General features: G+C 43.1%; 2 protein-coding genes across 2 annotated transcripts in view; one reads left to right on the top strand and one right to left on the bottom strand.

Moving 5' to 3' along the window:
- Positions 1–16,797, bottom strand: part of Tmem178b (transmembrane protein 178B) — a 431,719-nt gene that overhangs the window by 228,622 nt on the left and 186,300 nt on the right. The gene's annotated exons all lie outside the window — the stretch shown is intronic.
- Positions 595–1,415, top strand: LOC128099112 (histone H3.3A-like). Its single transcript, XM_052720802.1, has one exon. It carries the CDS (start codon positions 699–701, stop codon positions 1,107–1,109), a length of 411 nt encoding a protein of 136 aa, XP_052576762.1. The 5' UTR covers positions 595–698; the 3' UTR covers positions 1,110–1,415.

The following is a 16,797-nucleotide window of genomic DNA, read 5'->3' as shown; positions in this document are numbered from 1 at the left end:
CTATTGGACAGTGTTATCCCAGAGGAGGCAAGGCAAAGCTATTTTAAAAGGTCTGGTAGAAACCTCTCTCACTGTGTACCCCCAAATCCTGCTAGAGCTTTGGCAGTCGAGGAGCTGGATAGATTCTAATTAATCTACACTTCTTCTCCCAGGATGAGATGAAACAGAAAGGCAGGAGCCTTCTTCAGCTCAAAGGAGATCTCAACGAACAAGTCGGTATTCTCAGCTCAAGGAGGAGCCTTCCACAGGCTTCACTACTGGGAAGAACCATCGAGGCAGAAAGTGGGGCCGAGCACCCCTGCCAGGGAATTTACAAACACTTGGAGCTGGAGCTCACTAGGTAAAGGCACTGGCTGCCAAGCCTGAAACCCTGAGTTCAACCCCCAGGACCCACATGGTAGGAGAGAACCTACTCTTGCATGTTGTCCTCTGATCTCCATGCTGTGACACACAGACCAACACACACACACAATAAATAAATAATCTTAAAAGTAAATTGTGACCAGGTATGGTAGCCATGCCCATAAATGTCCTCAATCCAATACCCAGGAGGCAGAGATGAGGGACACTAGGCCACATAATGAGATACTGTATTAAAAATCAAACAAGGGGCCGCCGCTCCCTAACGCCAGCGCCGCCTCTCGCTTGCAGAGCTCCAGCCGAAGGAGAAGGGGGGTAAGTAAGGAGGTGCCCATACCATGGCTCGTACAAAGCAGACTGCCCGCAAATCCACCGGTGGTAAAGCACCCAGGAAACAACTGGCTACTAAAGCCGCTCGCAAGAGTGTGCCCTCTACTGGAGGGGTGAAGAAACCTCATCGTTACAGGCCTGGTACTGTGGCACTCCGTGAAATCAGACGTTATCAGAAGTCCACTGAACTTCTGATTCGCAAGCTCCCCTTCCAGCGTCTGGTGCGAGAAATTGCTCAGGACTTCAAAACAGATCTGCGCTTCCAGAGTGCAGCTATTGGTGCTTTGCAGGAGGCAAGTGAGGCCTATCTGGTTGGCCTTTTTGAAGACACCAACCTGTGTGCTATCCATGCCAAACGTGTAACAATTATGCCAAAAGATATCCAGCTAGCACGCCGCATACGCGGAGAACGTGCTTAAGAGTCCACTATGAGGGGAAACATTTCATTCTCAAAAATTTTTTTCCTCTTCTTCCTGTTATCAGTAGTTCTGAATGTTAGATATTTTTTCCATGGGGTCAAAAGGTACCTAAGTATATGATTGCGAGTGGAAAAATAGGGGACAGAAATCAGGTATTGGCAGTTTTTCCATTTTCATTTGTGTGTGAATTTTTAATATAAATGCAAGATGTAAAGCATTAATGCAAGCAAAATGTTTCAGTGAACACATTTCAACAGTTCAACTTTATAACAATTATAAATAAACCTGTTAAAATTTTCTGGACAATGCCAGCATTTGGATTTTTTTAAAATAAGTAAATTTCTTATTGACGGCAACTAAATGGTGTTTGTAGCATTTTTATCATACAGTAGATTCCATCCATTCACTATACTTTTCTAACTGAGTTATCCTACATGCAAGTACATGTTTTTAATGTTGTCTGTCTTCTGTGCTGTTCCTGTAAGTTTGCTATTAAAATACATTAAACTATAAAAAAAAAAAAAAAATCAAACAAGGGCCGGGCGGTGGTGGCGCACGCCTTTAATCCCAGCACTCGGGAGGCAGAGCCAGGCGGATCTCTGTGAGTTCGAGGCCAGCCTGGGCTACCAAGCGAGTCCCAGGAAAGGCGCAAAGCTACACAGAGAAACCCTGTCTCAAAAAACCAAAAAAAAAAAAAAAAAAAAATCAAACAAGGAATAAGGCAAAATTTGTAACTTCAAAAATTCTTATCGTTTGCAAGAGAAAACCATTAAGATTTTAAACTTAGTAAAATAGAACGTATTGTCAACCATGAGACAGAGAAGATTGGCTTCTGTCTGTGTAGTCTGATATCTTAGTATGTCGTGGGTTTTGAGATTTTGATTCTAACATCATTAAGTCCAGTTGTCCTGGTGTCGTTTTGCTGTGAATATATGGAGCCCTAGGAATTACCCTTGACCAAAAGCAGCTGCTTCCACACTAGACTATTCTAGGCAGCAGCCTACACCCCACGACGGGGCAAAGACCAGCTAGGTACCCCAGTCTGGGAAACTCTGGGGCCAGGTCCTGCTCCTGGGCTTGCTATGAGTCTGGCTGTGAAGCTCCATTGCCCTTCATTGTTCCCTCTGCCTAATACGGCCTCTCTAGGACACTCCAATAAAAATCTCTGCATGTGAAGCTCGATTCCACACCTGCTTCTTGGTCAATCTAACGCTACTAATGTGGAAAACAGGTTAGAGCAAACGAGTATGTGCGTGCGCATGCATGCCCCACACCACATACACACACACACACACACACACACACACACACACACACACACACGAGAGACAGAGACAGAGACAGAGAGATGGAGAGGGGGAAAGGAGAGGATGGGGGAGGCTCCTGCAGGCTCTTAACTATGATGACAATTGTGAAATATTTGGCAATCCCTTCAGTGTTGAGCAGAAGGGAAAAGTCCTAACTACCCCTGTACTGGTTCTGGCTGGCTCTAGCTGGCTTGCCTATTTAGAGCTTTTAACTAGTATGTCCAAAGATGGAAACTTCGGCTATCCCACAGGGGCTAATTAGTTTCATTCCATTCCTTGACCACAGATTTCACCCCTAACCACTCAGACTCCCAACAGCACCCTCAATGTGGGCACAGGGAGGCTGTATAAGAAGATGCAGGCTTACTTGGTTGACACAAACTGTGGCCAGGTCAGATGACTCTCAAAGGCCTCTCCACAGGGGGCTGCCCAGCTTCCTTTCTGTTCCCGGGTCTGAGAATAGAGTCCTGTGAGAACTCAGAGTGCTTGTGAGAAAACTCCAAGCAAACAACAAGAGTCTTGTGACCTCTGTTTCTTCAAAACACAGAACTGTTCTTGGAATGTGTTTTCATGCTCCTCCCAGGTGTAGCGGTTAGGAATGGGTTCTCTTCAGCAGCTGTTACTCACGTGTCTCAGTGGAAAAACATGTTTTTGCCACATGTGATTTGTCCTTGTGATCAAACACCTTACTCTTTTGATTCTTCTTCACCCTCTGAGCATAAATTGCCTGATGACCTGAATCAAGCAGTCTACTGCATGAGACTTTAGTCGGCCTCATATTTAGGCCCCGCTCTCCCAGGTTCATAGCGCCAACTAGAGCAGCAAAGTAACCCTACTTCGGCTCTCCCACCAGGGAAGAGTGTGATTTCTCTCTCAGCAGGGGTTCTTCCGGGCTCCTGCTTTTTCCATGTGTTCTATTCTTCTCTGGACTTCAGCTTCCCTGCCTGCTTTACTTCCCCCTGACCCTTTAGTTCCACACCACAGGTATTTTCCAGAATATCTGGAGGACATATTGACCATAGGGACCCCGAGTGCAGTCTTTAGACAGTATTCTGGGGCTCCCTGTGGCCTCTTCTCCCAGGCCCTTGAGACCCCAGTCTTTATCTCAACACTGCCCCCACTGAGCTGGCTCGGTAGACTAGCTCATGTAACTAGACAGTTACATTTTTATTTCTTTCCTTGCAGTCTTTTCTCTTCCTTTCTTCTTTTTTCTGTCTGTGTGTGTGTGAGGTGTGTGTGTGTGTGTGTGTGTGTGTGTGTGTGTGTGTGTGTGTATACATATATATATGAACATGTGTAGTTTGGGACATATGTACTGAGGCACACATGCAGAGGTCAGAGGACAACCTTGGGTACCAGTCTTCATCTTCCAATTTATTTGAGACAGGGTCTCTCTTGTTTACTTCTCTATAAACCAGGCTAACTGGCCTGTGAATTTCTAGTCATTCTCCTGTCTCACACTCCCTTCTCCCAGGAGTGGCACGCCAGGGTTCCAACACATGTGTTCTATTGTGTTGGGCTCTCAGAATCAAATTTATGCATTAGGCTTGTGTGGCAAGTGCTTTATACACTGAACCATCTCCCCAACTCTCCTACAGCTCCTTTCCATGTTTTTGTGTATACAGTTATATCATAGTTAGATGGAAAATCTGTATATGTTCCATTATTTTCAACAAATATTCAGTATATAGGTACTTCCTATCTACCCTCTGTCATATTAATGGTTACAATATACTTACAAAAGAGCCATAATTTGTTAAACCACTGCCTTAATTTTTCAGCATTAAAATCGCTGTCAATTTTTATGGTGAACAATTTAAATATAAAACTTGCTGTGTGCTTCAGATTATCTCTTTAGCAGATAGAGCCTTAACTGAAATTACTTACTGAAAGGGTATGAACATTCTAAGGCTCAACAAATATGACCAAATTGATTTCAAATAAAGTTATACCAGTACACCACAATGAGTGAAATTTCATTAGGGAGGAAAAAAAGTATGTTCTTAATATATGTATCAGTTTGCACATCAGATCTCTTGGCAAACAGGAACATTTTTCATGTCTGTTGGAAATGTCAACTTCTCCTTGCAACCTGCTCGTGTTCCTTTGGCATTGATTCATCAGACTTTATCTACCTGTATGTTGTATTGATTAATTTTCTCATTGCTGTAATAGAATACCTGACAATACCTTAAGGAATAGAACGCTTATTTTGGTTTGCAGGTGGAAGGTACCATCCACCATGGCAGGAAGGCATGGTGGGAGCATGAGGTGGCTGGTCACATTGCATCTCCAGTCAGGAAGTAGAGAGAGATGAACACTCCCTGCTCAGCTGGTTTCTTCCTTTTTAGTCACTCTGAGACCCAGGCTCCTGGAAGATGCTCCCCCTGCTCGGAATGGGTCTTCCCTTCTCAGTTAAAACTCTCTGGAAACTCCCACACCTATGGTGTGTCTCCTAGGTGATTCCAAATCCAGTCAAATTGCCAGAAGAATTAACCACCACACATGCCCTCTTATCATAGCCAGGAAGTTAACCTTTGGTCTATCTTGTTTGTTATAAATATTTTCCAGTTTCTTTGCTTTTTAATTTTAATAAACATTAAAAATGTTTAGATTATTTTACTTTATGTGTATGAGTGTTTTGCCTGCATACATGGATGTGCATCACATGCATACTTGTTGGGTTTCTTGGAACTGGGGTTACAGATGGTTGTGAGCTACCATGTGGGTGCTGGGAATCAAACCTGGGTCCTCTGCAAGGGCAACAAGTGCTCCTGACTGTTGAGTCATCTCTCCAGCCCCAAATTCTATTAACTTTTGGTATGCATGATTTTTCATCTGTAAATGGACTGGCTTATCAGTCTCGTCCTTTGTAACCACCCTTAAGCTTAGAAAGTCTTTCCCCTATCAGAGTCAGACACCTATTGTTTCATTTTGTTTAATAGTTTCACACTGACTTCTCATTCTTGAGGAATTTCTAATCAGTTTCTTCCTTTTCTTCCTAGCTCCTTCCATATCCCCTGAGCGTCAATTCCGCTTTAAAAAGGAACACAGACAATCCTCTTAAACTACCACATACATTTTGCAGAGGATGTTGGCTACAGGAAGTAGGCTTAGCTCTACTGTCCTCTACTTCCAAAGCTGTGGTTTCCTGGAAGTGTCCTGGTATTCCCCTGTCTACAACTCCTGTGGGTTATATGTGTTAGTGTCCTGTAAGCAAGAATAGAGGGCATATACTACTCAGGGCTTCTGGAGGCCTTCTCAGAGGGTCTGGGAGCTCACAGTACATACACATACATACAAGGAGGGGGAGAGAGGGAGAGGGGGAAGGAGGGAGAGAGGGAGGGAGGGAGGGAAAGAGATCTGCCTTCTCCTCTCCCATTCCCAACTTTCCTTTTCTCTGATTTTCTTCACCTAACTTCTGCAACATCTTGAACTGGGGAATGATTTGGTCAATAATGCTGAGAAAACCATTCAAGTTCCCTCCTACTTAACAGCAATGCTCCTTGAACCCTGGACTTTCTCCACCCTATATCTCCCAGCATTCACAGGGATTGAACTCCTGGGAACCATTTGTTGGGTTTGCATCTCAGAATATTTAGAAACTGGAATCAAGGAACAACATAGGAGCTCTGGGCTGGTTCTTTTACTCACATCTCTTGATAGAAGAAATTTCCTCTTGCATTCTTGCATTTGTTCTCATTGGGAGAAGAAACATAAAGTAGACACATTTAAGGCATATCACACACCTAGCAGTTTGACCCCAAACCAGCAGACAGGCTGATAGCTGAGAACAGTTAAAAGATCTGTAGGGACAGAGCCATGCCTGCTCTTAGTCACAGCATCCTAAGGCTTAAGGAGTACCTTGAAATTTCCTAGGACTCAGTCCATCATGTATGCCTATGAAGTATGGTGACTAAAATATATATAATAATCTCCTGTTTTTAATTAACCACAGGGGGCTTCTGGGGGGGTGCCGTTTGTGTAACAAATGTACTCTTTTTATCCTTAGCTAGTTGGTGCCCCTTAGAAACACATTTAGCATTTTCCCTTGAAGTTTCTTAATGTCCTCTGGGCCTCATGACAAAAATTGATAAAGTTAGATTAGATGATCTCAAATGTCACTTCTAGCCATAAAATTCCATTATTAAATTAATAACTTAAAGATGAATGCTTTTATTGATGGTTATAAATTCTGTTCTGCCTGCATGCCGGTGTAGAGTACAAGCTATAATTTACATCTGACTGTTCTTTACTGGAAACTAAAGTTCAAAACGGAATTAAAACCAGGAGTGCCTTTTGCTAGACTGCTGTATACACCACCACACAGCTACAAAAATCATGCTTTGAGGGGCTAGAGAGGTGGCTCAGTGGGAAGAGTGTATACTGCTCTGGCAGAGACCCTGAGTTCAATTCCAAGCATACGTGTCAGGAGACTCACAACTGTCTGTAACTCCAGCCCCAACTCTAGGAGGGCCCAATGGCCTCCATGGGCTCCTGCAGTCCACATGCACATGTGCACAATTTCACACACACACACACACACACACACACACACACACACACACACACACACACACACAATTTAAAAGCTATTGGCATTTTATAGCGGCTGGGAGTCAGAGTCAGTTTTGTTTAGTTATATGACCCTGGTAGGCCGACCACATGCCAAGGCCTCCCAAGACTAGTTGCGCACAAACTGGGTTCCATTAGGAAAGAGAATAGAAGCCGGGCAGTGGTGGCGCACGCCTTTAATCCCAGCACTTGGGAGGCAGAGGCAGGTGGATCTTTGTGAGTTCAAGGCCAGCCTGGTCTACAGAGCGAGATCCAGGAAAGGCACAAAACTACACAGAGAAACCCTGTCTCGAAAAAAAAAAAAAAGAGAGAATAGAAGAAATCTCAAGTTGAGTGGAAAGGAAGGTGAGGATGGAGAGGATAATTATGGGAGGAGTTGGGGGGTTGTGAATATGTTCAAAAATACACATAAAAAATAGTATCTAATTTTTTTAATCTTTAAAAAAAAAAAAGAAAAGAAGCCATGCTTTGAGCAAATATTCTACAGCAACCAGGAAACCATTACTAATATAATAACATTCCCCTGACTGCAATAAATAAAAGTCTTTATTCAATGATTCTGACATGTGGTAGCAGTTGGCAGTTGTCACTGGCTTAGTGAAAAGCCAGTGACAAAGATGTGAAGACAGAAACTCATTTGCTGCAGAAGCCACTGTAATGGGAACTTCCTAATGCTAACCCCGAGTGTTCTAACTAGTATTAATGTCAGTAATAAGAAATAATGAAAATTGATCATTGGGTTTCTTTTTATACAGCCTTAGGGTTGGGTGGCATGCGTTCAGAGAGTGCCAGCTCATTTGAATATTTGCCTAATTAGGAAGTTAAATGTCTGCTCTGCTGCCAGCAATCACATCATGTGTTTTGAAGCCAAATATAGATGCCTTTTGTGTCGCCCACTGGCATGGATACTCACCCTCCATGTCTGCATGGACAATAAGAACTGGGCAAACCATTTCTTTCTTGGTTAGCCCTCTCTGGCATCAAAGCAGCCACACAGAATATTGCAGTGGCACAGAGTGATTTGAGGGAGAATCAGGTCTGAGAGTCACATGGGAATTTATTAACCAGGTACAAGGAAATGTGATGGTCAAATTCCTGGGCCCGATTCTGGATCAGAGGATGTGACAAGGTCTAATCCTACTAGCAAATGCTGACCAACAAAATCCTGACATGTCTAAATTTCAATCCTGTGTTGACCTCTTCTCCCACGGTAAAGCTCCTCCACCCTGCATTCTAGTCTTATGAGGCGCCTCCCTCCCAGCTCAGACCTCCGGTGCCATCACCCTCAGAGCTTTGCTCAAGTTCTTGTTTCATCTCAGAAGTCGTTACTTCCCACCCAGACCTGCCAATCATCATCCATTCTTCAAAGCCCACCCAATCTGAATCTGCCTCCCCAAAAAATGCTCACTGGATCATCCTAACCTCAGTAAAATGATCTCTCCTTATCTCCATCTTTGACCTGAGATATCCTTTATGAAGTGACTTGTATATGAATATACATACTTTTGGATTTTAAGCAAAAAAGGACAGATGTTGTGCACTATTCATATTTTATGCCCAACAACTCCTATCACGGTCATAAAATATAACTACAGACCTTCTCTTAGTGTCAGTTGGCCAAACAACCTGTAGGAGAATAGTAAAGGACCATTGCTCCAAAGGAGGTCAATATCCCATCCCTAGGTTGGGACCTATACAACTTAAGCTAGGGCACAGAATCTTCAAGACTTGTTAAAATACAAATTACTAAGTCTGCTAAAGATTTTGTGTTGTATGGGGCTGAAGAGATGGCTCAGTGGTTAAGAGCACTGCCTGCTCTTCCACAGGTCCTGAGTTCAACTCCCAGCAACCACATGGTGGTTTACAACCACCTCTAGTAGGATCTGATGCCCTCTTCTGGCATAAAGTTGTACATGTAGATAAAGCACTCATATACATAAATAAATAATAATTTTAAAAAAGATTTTGTGTTGCTTTTTTGAAAAAACATTTTCATTTAGGTATTTGGGGGGTGCCATGGCACATAAATGGAGGTTAGAGTACACCTTGCAGAAGTTGGCTCTTCTACCATGTGGGTCCTGGGGATTGAACTCAGGTTGTCAAGCTTAGCAGCAAGCGCCCTCACCTGTTTAACCATCCCACCATCCCTGACTGACTTCTGGGAGAGGAGTCCTTGTCTTCAGTGATGTAATCACTAATGAGTTACCCATCTGGGGAACGGCTCACACCCCTGCTCGTGTGGAGGGGTGAGGCGTGAGGTCTGGTTAAACTTTGTGGGTAGTAAACAGAACCAAAACACATAACAAGATGTAATAGTGGGAGGGGACTTGTTGGAAGAAGGTCAGCTTGGTGAGGAGAAAGGGAATAAAGGTGGGAAGGGTGGCAAGTGTAACCAGAATGTATTACACGCGTGTGTAAGCGGGTCCAGGGGTAAACTGATTAATGAAAAATACTTAGACAAACAAATGGATTTTGATCCAGTCATTGGGACTGGCAGATCAAGAATCTGGAATTTTCACAAGTCTCTCCTTCCTATTGTGTGTCGATATCACATCATGCAAGACATTGTATTTGAAAGATGAATAAAACAAGTCCCTTTCCTAGGGTAAGAAAGCAAAGCCAAACATAATGACGATGTAAACAGCAAGTATGCTTACTGCATACCCACAAGTGGTGCCCATAACTTACCTGGGAGAGAGGAGGATGGAAATGAGATGGGACAGGGATCCCACCTCGGAATGGGTAGGCTCCTCCAGGATGGCCATATCTGAATCAATATGTTCTCCCTCCGTCTGCTCCAATTCACAGAAGACTTTTCCAACTCAAGGAACTGACATCATCTAGTGCCCTCTGGCTGTTATTTATGGAGGGCAGCTCTCAGCAGGGCCCAGTCAGTAACCTCGGGCTTCCTCAGCTGAGCTATATGATGCCTTCATTACTAGTCCTCTGCTCAGGGCTGGTGGGCCCCAACAGGCCTTGTAGCAGGGAGCCAGGCCCCTAATGAGGCATGGGCCTGCCTGCTGCCACAGGCAGAATGGCTGAAGAGCCATGAACACCACACAGTGAGAGGAAACCTTCTGGAAAAAGAAAAACTCGAGCTAGAGAAGGAAGAAGCAAGGCAGCTGAGCCCCTAAGTTTACATGAGCCAATTATTCAGTATGCTTCATTCACACTTAAACTGCTATTTGATCCTTTTGTTCCTTTTCTGCGTGAACAATGTGTGTATGTATATGACGTGTGTGTGTGTGTGTGTGTGTGTGTGTGTGTGTGTGTGTGTGTGTGTGTGTGGATGTGGGTATGTTCGTGCTGCCACACACGGGTGTTGATCCTCACTTTCAGTTTGAGGCAGGATCTCTTTGTTGTCCACCGCTGCGTAGATCAGGCTAGCCCTTGAGCTTCAGAGAGTCTCCCATCTTACCATGAGAGCACTAGGACTCCAGACATGGACTGTCATGCCTGGCCCGACGTAGGTTCTGGAGATCCAAACTCAGGTCCTTACACTTGCATGGTGGACATTTTACCCACTGGCACATCTCCCTAGCCCGTCACTTCTGTCTTAAAGTCAAGCTGTGGGAGCTAGGGAGGTGGCTCGGTGGGTAAAGGCAGTTGTGGTGCAAACCTCATAACCTAAATTCAGATCCCCTGTAAAAGCCAGACACATTCCTACAGAGAAATGAGAGGTGGAGACAGGAAAAGGGCCAGAAGCTCACAGGCCTATGTGCAAAGCAGCAAAAAGACAATGTCTCAAACAAGATGGAAAGGTAAGGACCGACGCCCACAGGGTAAGTATCCCCTGACCTCCACACATGCCTCTCTCTGTCTCTGTCTGTCTGTCTGTCTGTCTGTCTCTCTCTTTCACACACACACACACACACACACACACACACACACACACACACAAAGAGCTGAGGTGTATGAACAAAGCAATGCTGACTAGTTGCTATAGTCAATTTTGTGACACACTTGCCAGCCAGCCATAGGCGAACTCTCCAGGATAAGAGCCATGACACTCTGCAGGCCCCATCAGCCATTAGCAGCTCCCCATCATGTAAGGAGGTATCTAAAGAGACCTTCTGCCATCCAAGGATCAGACCTTGCTTCTATCCCTAGAAAATAATGTTACAGAGGAGACACCACATCAAACATAAAAAAGAAAATACAGAAATGGCTGGCACTGGGTGTGGGATTGTTTTACTAAGCAAGTGTTTATTTTTATGAGGCATCTACAATTTTTCTTAGGGTTACATTCTGAGTAACTACAATCATTGATTACATTAATGGATTACCTCTGGAGAATGAATCTAATTACATTTTCGCACAAACTGCAAAATGTAGATTCATTTCTAAGTTCCTTGGCAATCGTGCTGTTCATTCCTTGAACTCAGTAATGTGTCCTGGGTCAACAGACCCAGACAATAGCAAAGAAGCTTAAGGTGCTTAACTAAGTGTGCCTAGCTTACTCAGAGATGTTGACAAGGGAGCGGAGATCTGCAAATGGTTGTAATGTCTCAAACTCAACTCTTGTCATAATCATATAGGAATGAAACTTTCAAAACTCAAGTATTCTCCATCAATTGAATAAGCATAGGTCTGCAGGTAGAAAAGGGATTTTCAATGTAGATAAACTAGATAAGACCATAAACTGACTCAACCTCTCTAAAAAGCAATTTGGCATAATCTATCAAAAAATAAAAAAAAAAATGAGGCTAGAGAGATATCTTAGTGGTTAAGAACACTTGCTGTTCATGCAGAGGGCCCATGCTCCATTCCCAGTACCCACATGATGGCTGACAGCATCTATAACTCCAGTTCCAGGGGATCCATGCTCTCTTCTGGCCTCTGTGGACATAAAGCATACATGTGGTGCACACATGCATGCACACAAAACACTCACATGCATAAAATAAATATAAAAAAAAATTTAATGATCCTAACCTAAATACTTCTATATTTTGATGCAATGGTTCTTATTCTCAGCATTTATTCTAAACAAATTATCAGAGTTATAGCCATTCATTCACAAGTATTATTCACTATAACATTATAGTCACTCAGAAGTAGCTAATGTAAATATTTAACTTTATAGGAAAGGCTAAACAAGTTATGTGCATCCATATGGTAGAATATTGTGAAGCCATTAAAGTTATGTTTATGAAAAGTCTTGGTGACACAGGGAAATGTTTATCAATCATATAATTCTTCTTATAAATAAAATATGGGACACAAAATTAAATATGAAATATTATTTTTACTATAGAAGAAATGGATTTACTCCATGCACAGTTATTCATTTATTGATGGTGACAAGTTGAGTGACTCTTTTTCCTCTTCTTTTCTATTTTTCTATTTTATAATTTTCTATGATAATCATGTCTTAGTTGATAATTGGGAAAAACAAGATGATGGAGGAAGAAGGTGATGATATAAGAGGCACAGAGACGTGAGGACAACAAGGAAGAGAGGAAGGTTCTCTCTCACTACTCGGTGGACTGGGGTAAAAGTTTGAAGGGAAGGACTGAACCCAGAGATCCAAAGGAGTCAGATTATGGCTAAATGCTTGCTTTCCAGAGTGGCACTTAAGGATGACATCTGTCTCAAACGCTCTCCTCCTTTCCAAAATGAACTGGATTTACTGTTACATTGCAAGCTCCTTGGCACCTCTTCAGTTAACTCAGCCTTAGTCCATAGGCTTTCAAGCCTTATTTGCTTCACCCACACACGCTCTTTTTTTTTTTGTCCCCCAAGTTGAATTCTAGCCAGAAACTATATATACTTTATACACAGACCCATGAGGGGGAAATGTTTCAAAAGAACCATAGCATCTTTCAAACTACATTCACAAATTCTTAAAGTGCAATCAGGTATTCTCCTCCCCTCGAAACAAACAATGCCAATTGTAACCAATTAACTCATGCTTAGAGCTTCTGTCTCGGGAGACGCCATCCCAGAGAAGGAGGTGCATTAGATAGTCTTGGGAGGCTTCTGAAAGGGGTGCCCCATCTGCTCAACAGTTGCCTTTCACTCAGCAACCCATAAATACTTAATGATGAGGCCAACAATGATGACTAAGTTGATGGGTAATGAATGTGGAGACAGTGGTCCATCCATGCACTTCCTGAGGGATGCCCAGGGACCGAGGGAAACCACACATCCAGGGGAGACCTGGATGCTCCTCCCTTGCTTTCCTTGCCCACCCATTGGTCATCCCCAGTTGAGGGAGACTCCGATTCCCAGAGGCCTGTGGAGGTTGTTAAGAGACCACACTGGAGGATCCTTAGCTGATACAGAAGACATGGACCACTCCTTTATGATTCCTTTGCCATGCAATTTTTATAAAGCTCAACCTCAAGAAAGAAAAAGATAGTCTGGAACCGTGTTCAATTATTCACAGCTCCAACCCAGGAAGGCAGCAGAACCCTTCTTCCGAGAGTGAGAGCCATCATTGACTTTCCCCACTCATGACTCCTAGATGAGAATCACACTTTAAAAACAGGAGAGAAAAGTTTCTTAAATCTGAGTTTATAAACAACTAGTGAATTTAGGAATTGTTTCAGTTTACTTTTATTTTTATATTTTTCAGTTGACTAGAAAAGGAAAAACACCAAGGGCTTGGTCTTGGTATATCTACATTTATATAAATAAAACACATATGAAAACTAATTTTTATCAGCTAATAGCTATGATAAAAGTGGACTTGCTTCATTTTTTAAGGGTCATCCTTGAGACTCATAAGCCAAAAATTACATGCTTCATGCATTTTTTAGAGACTTGTCTTAGTCCATTTTCTGCTGCTATAATGGAATGCCTGATACTGAGTAATTTGTAAAGAAAAATGATTTGCTTATCCTATGATTCTAGTCCAAGATCATGGTGCCGGTGAGGGTCTCATGCTACTTCAATTCACAAAGTGGATGTGCAAAGGAGACAAGAGCCAAGGGTCATCCTTACTTTGGAATAACCTGCACTTTATATTTATTTGGGGGGTGGTGAGGTAGGGTCTCACTGTGTAGCCCAAGCTGACCTGAACCTTATGATTCTTCTGCTTCAGCCTCCCAAGTGCAGTAATTACAGGTGTGCATCACCATATGCAGTTAGCAACCCACCCCTGTGGTAACTGATTGTCTTAGTTTGGGTTTCTACTGCTGTAAAGAGACACCATGACCACAGAAACACATATAAATGAAAATATTTAATTGAGGCTGGCTTACAGTTTCATCGGTTTAGTCCATTAGCATCATCGTGGGTGGCATGCAGGCAGACATGGTGCTGGAGAAGGAGCTGAGCATTCTACAACTTGATCCACAGGTATTAGGAAGTGAACTGTCCCACAATGGGTGTAGCTTGAGCATATATGAGACCTCAAAGCCTGCCCCCAGTGACATACCACCTCCAGCAAGGTCACACCTGCACTAACAAGGCTACACCTCCTAACCAGTGCCCCTTCTTACAGGCCAAGCATTAAAACCCATGAGTCAATGGGGGCCATACCTATTCAAACCACCAGACTAATCCAGTCCCATGAGAAAGGCAAATCCCTTCATTAGGTCATAATCTAATATCTCTTAGCAGCACCACCCTTCCAACATTAGCATAATTGCAATCAAATGTCAACATAAAATTTTGGAGCGAACAAGCCATATCAAACACCTAGGCTCAATTAACTTTTGAGTGTAATATTAGTTCTGGATATGAGAAAAGAAGTATCAGCTCAACAAAAATATCTAATTAGTTCCTATACATCAAGAACAGCTTATATTCTAGAAGTTTCCAGTGTTCTTTGCCCATAGGCATTACTGATAAATATGGTTCTCAGATGTAAGAACCAGGAACTGTACACCTGCAAGGGGGTTACAAAACAGCCACAGGAGCTTGTGTGGACCTTGTCCAGGAGTCTCAGAACCTCAGCTCTCCCCACATTACTTACTCGCACATCAGTACATCCATTTCCTTAGCAAGTGGCCTTAACCCCTTATCCTGAGTCTCACATTTCACTGCTAAAAGTCTTTGTCAGAAACATTGTCTGAGACTTAGAATATCATCCATGGCTTCTCACAGAGTCCAAGTTGTGTCTCCTCCATCCACCCTGTACTAAGGTATCATAAAGAATGTCAAACAGATATAGCATGTGCCTCATAGTAGTTGGTGTTTCTATGATATGTCCCCAACACAGCTGTGCTAAACACTCAGTATTTGGTCATTATTATCGCACAAGATGGAAAGCTCTATGTGTGTAGGGATTGTGGCCTCTTCCATCCAAAGCCTAGAAGAGTTCCTGGTGAATGTTAGAAACACAATACATCTTGTTTGAATAAATGATTGATGCATTTGGGTCCATTTTAAATGCCGCTGTTATGACATGTTATCTTTTCCTCCTCTGAGTGTGATGATGGCATTTTGCTTGTCAACCTCTGGTTTTCACCATCCTCATTTCATGTCCCTGTTCTTTCAGTCTCTCAGGGACTCTATGCTCACTGGTCACTCCCACTCCTACCTCCAATGCTGTCTACACCACATGCCATCACTTGTCACCAGCAGTGAAGGCCAGATCTGCAAGGTCATTCTAAGAACCACCAAAGAGAGCTCCTTTTACACGGCTCTGATTGGAACTTGTAAGCACTCTATCCCCATTTTAAGAGGGAACAGATAGGGTTAGTGGTTTTTATTAAATTGTACATTTCCCAGCTGTGCTAAACAAGTAGCTGGATTTCAAACCTTAACCATAAGCCAGACATCTCTACTCTTTCCAATGTGGAATAATTTAACTTCCTAGAAAGGAAAAGCTTTCCTTTAGCTTCTAATGGTAGAAACTAAAAGCAACACAGGCTAGGAGAATGGTAATTCTCGTGTGACACTCTAACAAGGCTATGCTGGTGGGGGACGGGGGTTGGCATGGAACTTGGCGTCAGCATTACACTGCTCCCACACTTTTGGACAACTGCCTGAAGGGACCTTTCCCTTCCCCTCTACTCATTCTCCTGAGAGGATGTGCACCCCTGAGCTTTGAGGAGGAGGTAACTTGTGTACAATTGCAGCTCCTAGTTTCCATGGCAACCAGGCAGGCTCTGAAAGTTCTGGGAGTGAGGCAGTGTGATGGGGTGATGGATGGAATAGAGATGTTGATGTCAGTCAAATGTGTCACCTCCATATCGTGTTTAGCAGCCTCTCAGCTTCAGAGGTTTACACACACACACACCTCTAACTGCTCATTTCTAATTTGGTGTCAGGTGCCCAAGCAAAGAGCCTCAGGGAAATGTATATTAATTAGCTTCATTTTACCAATGTGAACTAAGACTGGAGGCGGAGACTGAAAAATCCCTAGCACCAAGGACACTTGATGTTCCTTGGTTGGCTTTCTGTACTTCATTCATATAAGCCCACAAAGGGCACATCAAGGGACATGCATTAATTTTGTATCAGCAGCTAGTTGTGGGCTGAGAACAGGGAATGGGGAGTCAGCTTTGCCAAGGGGGCTGGGCATGTCAGCCTTGGGGGAAGGGGAATCCTGCCATTCCTAAGAATGGCAGGTGTAGGCAGAGCGGGGATGGCAAGTTCATTCAGAGGCAAAATTGCCTAGAAAGTAGAAAGATACATAGACTCTAGCTTTCTATTCTAAAAACCTCATTTGTGAGTCACTTAGTTAGAATTCAGAACCCATTTCCAAAGAAGTCCTGTCTATTATAAATGATGATTGGGTTTTTAGGGTAGTCCACAAAAGCCTCTTTAGCTCATAATGTAGATGAAATACTATACATTTGCAATGAAAGGCAATAGAAAAAATCCTGTTGTGATACCAGTAATTAAATGAA

This window comes from Peromyscus californicus, unplaced genomic scaffold, assembly GCF_007827085.1.
Source record: "Peromyscus californicus insignis strain IS unplaced genomic scaffold, ASM782708v3 Scaffold_6__1_contigs__length_162567912, whole genome shotgun sequence".
Classification (NCBI taxonomy): Eukaryota; Metazoa; Chordata; class Mammalia; order Rodentia; family Cricetidae; genus Peromyscus; species Peromyscus californicus.
Note: the sequence above shows the minus strand (reverse complement) of the source record. Positions and strands in the feature narration are given on the sequence as shown.